The sequence below is a fragment of the Condylura cristata genome, unplaced genomic scaffold (genome assembly GCF_000260355.1).
Source record: "Condylura cristata isolate star-nosed mole 26May11 unplaced genomic scaffold, ConCri1.0 scaffold00002, whole genome shotgun sequence".
Classification (NCBI taxonomy): Eukaryota; Metazoa; Chordata; class Mammalia; order Eulipotyphla; family Talpidae; genus Condylura; species Condylura cristata.
Window position 1 is genome coordinate 3,426,519 of NW_004567103.1, and position 625 is coordinate 3,427,143.

At 70.9% G+C, this 625-nt stretch overlaps 1 protein-coding gene across 1 annotated transcript in view; it reads left to right on the plus strand.

The window, feature by feature from the left end:
• Positions 1-213: 213 nt before the first annotated feature.
• The window catches only part of NCL (nucleolin), an 8,613-nt gene continuing 8,201 nt past the window's right edge, over positions 214-625 (plus strand). Inside the window, exon 1 of the mRNA XM_004674203.2 lies at positions 214-384. Coding sequence (XP_004674260.1) covers positions 367-384 — 18 coding nt within the window. The 5' untranslated portion in view covers positions 214-366. The remainder of the gene's footprint in view (positions 385-625) is intronic.

Below are 625 nucleotides of genomic sequence, written 5' to 3' on the forward strand. Positions count from 1 at the left end.
CACAAAGCGGGTTCCGCCCCCAGGACGCTACCGCCGAATCCCCTCCCCCTCCCCAGGCCTCAGCCCGCCCACACCCGCTCGGGCCCCGCCCCGCGCCGTCCGCGAGCGGAAGCTCGCGATTGGTTCACGGGGTGGACGCGAACTATGATTGGCCCAGGTGGGGTCACGAGGGTGCCGTCGTCGTCTTTCCAGAGGCGATTACTGGGCAGGCTCAGTCTTTCGACTCAGTCTCGAGCGCTAGCTGGCAGCCAAACGTACGCGCTCCGGGATCTTCAGCCAGCGGCCGCCATCGACGTCGTTTGGGTTCCTCTTGGACTCATCTGCGCCACTCGCCCGCCACACACTCCGCCTGTCTAAGCCGCCATCATGGTGAAGCTCGCCAAGGTAAGGCCTTGCCCGCGCGAGCGCGGACGTCGAGGCCTGCTTCCCGCGGAGCGCGCGCGCGGCGCCGCGAGGAGGAGGGCCTGCGTGCCGTCCCGGGCGCGTTCGAGGGCGCCATGCTGTGGGAAGTCTCGCGCGACCAGCGCGGCGCTCTCGCGGCTTTTGGCTGCTGGGTGGCGAGGGGAAGCGCTTTCTGCAGGTGCCGCGGCGGGGAGGGACGGCGGGGCTGAGCGCGGGCGGGGGG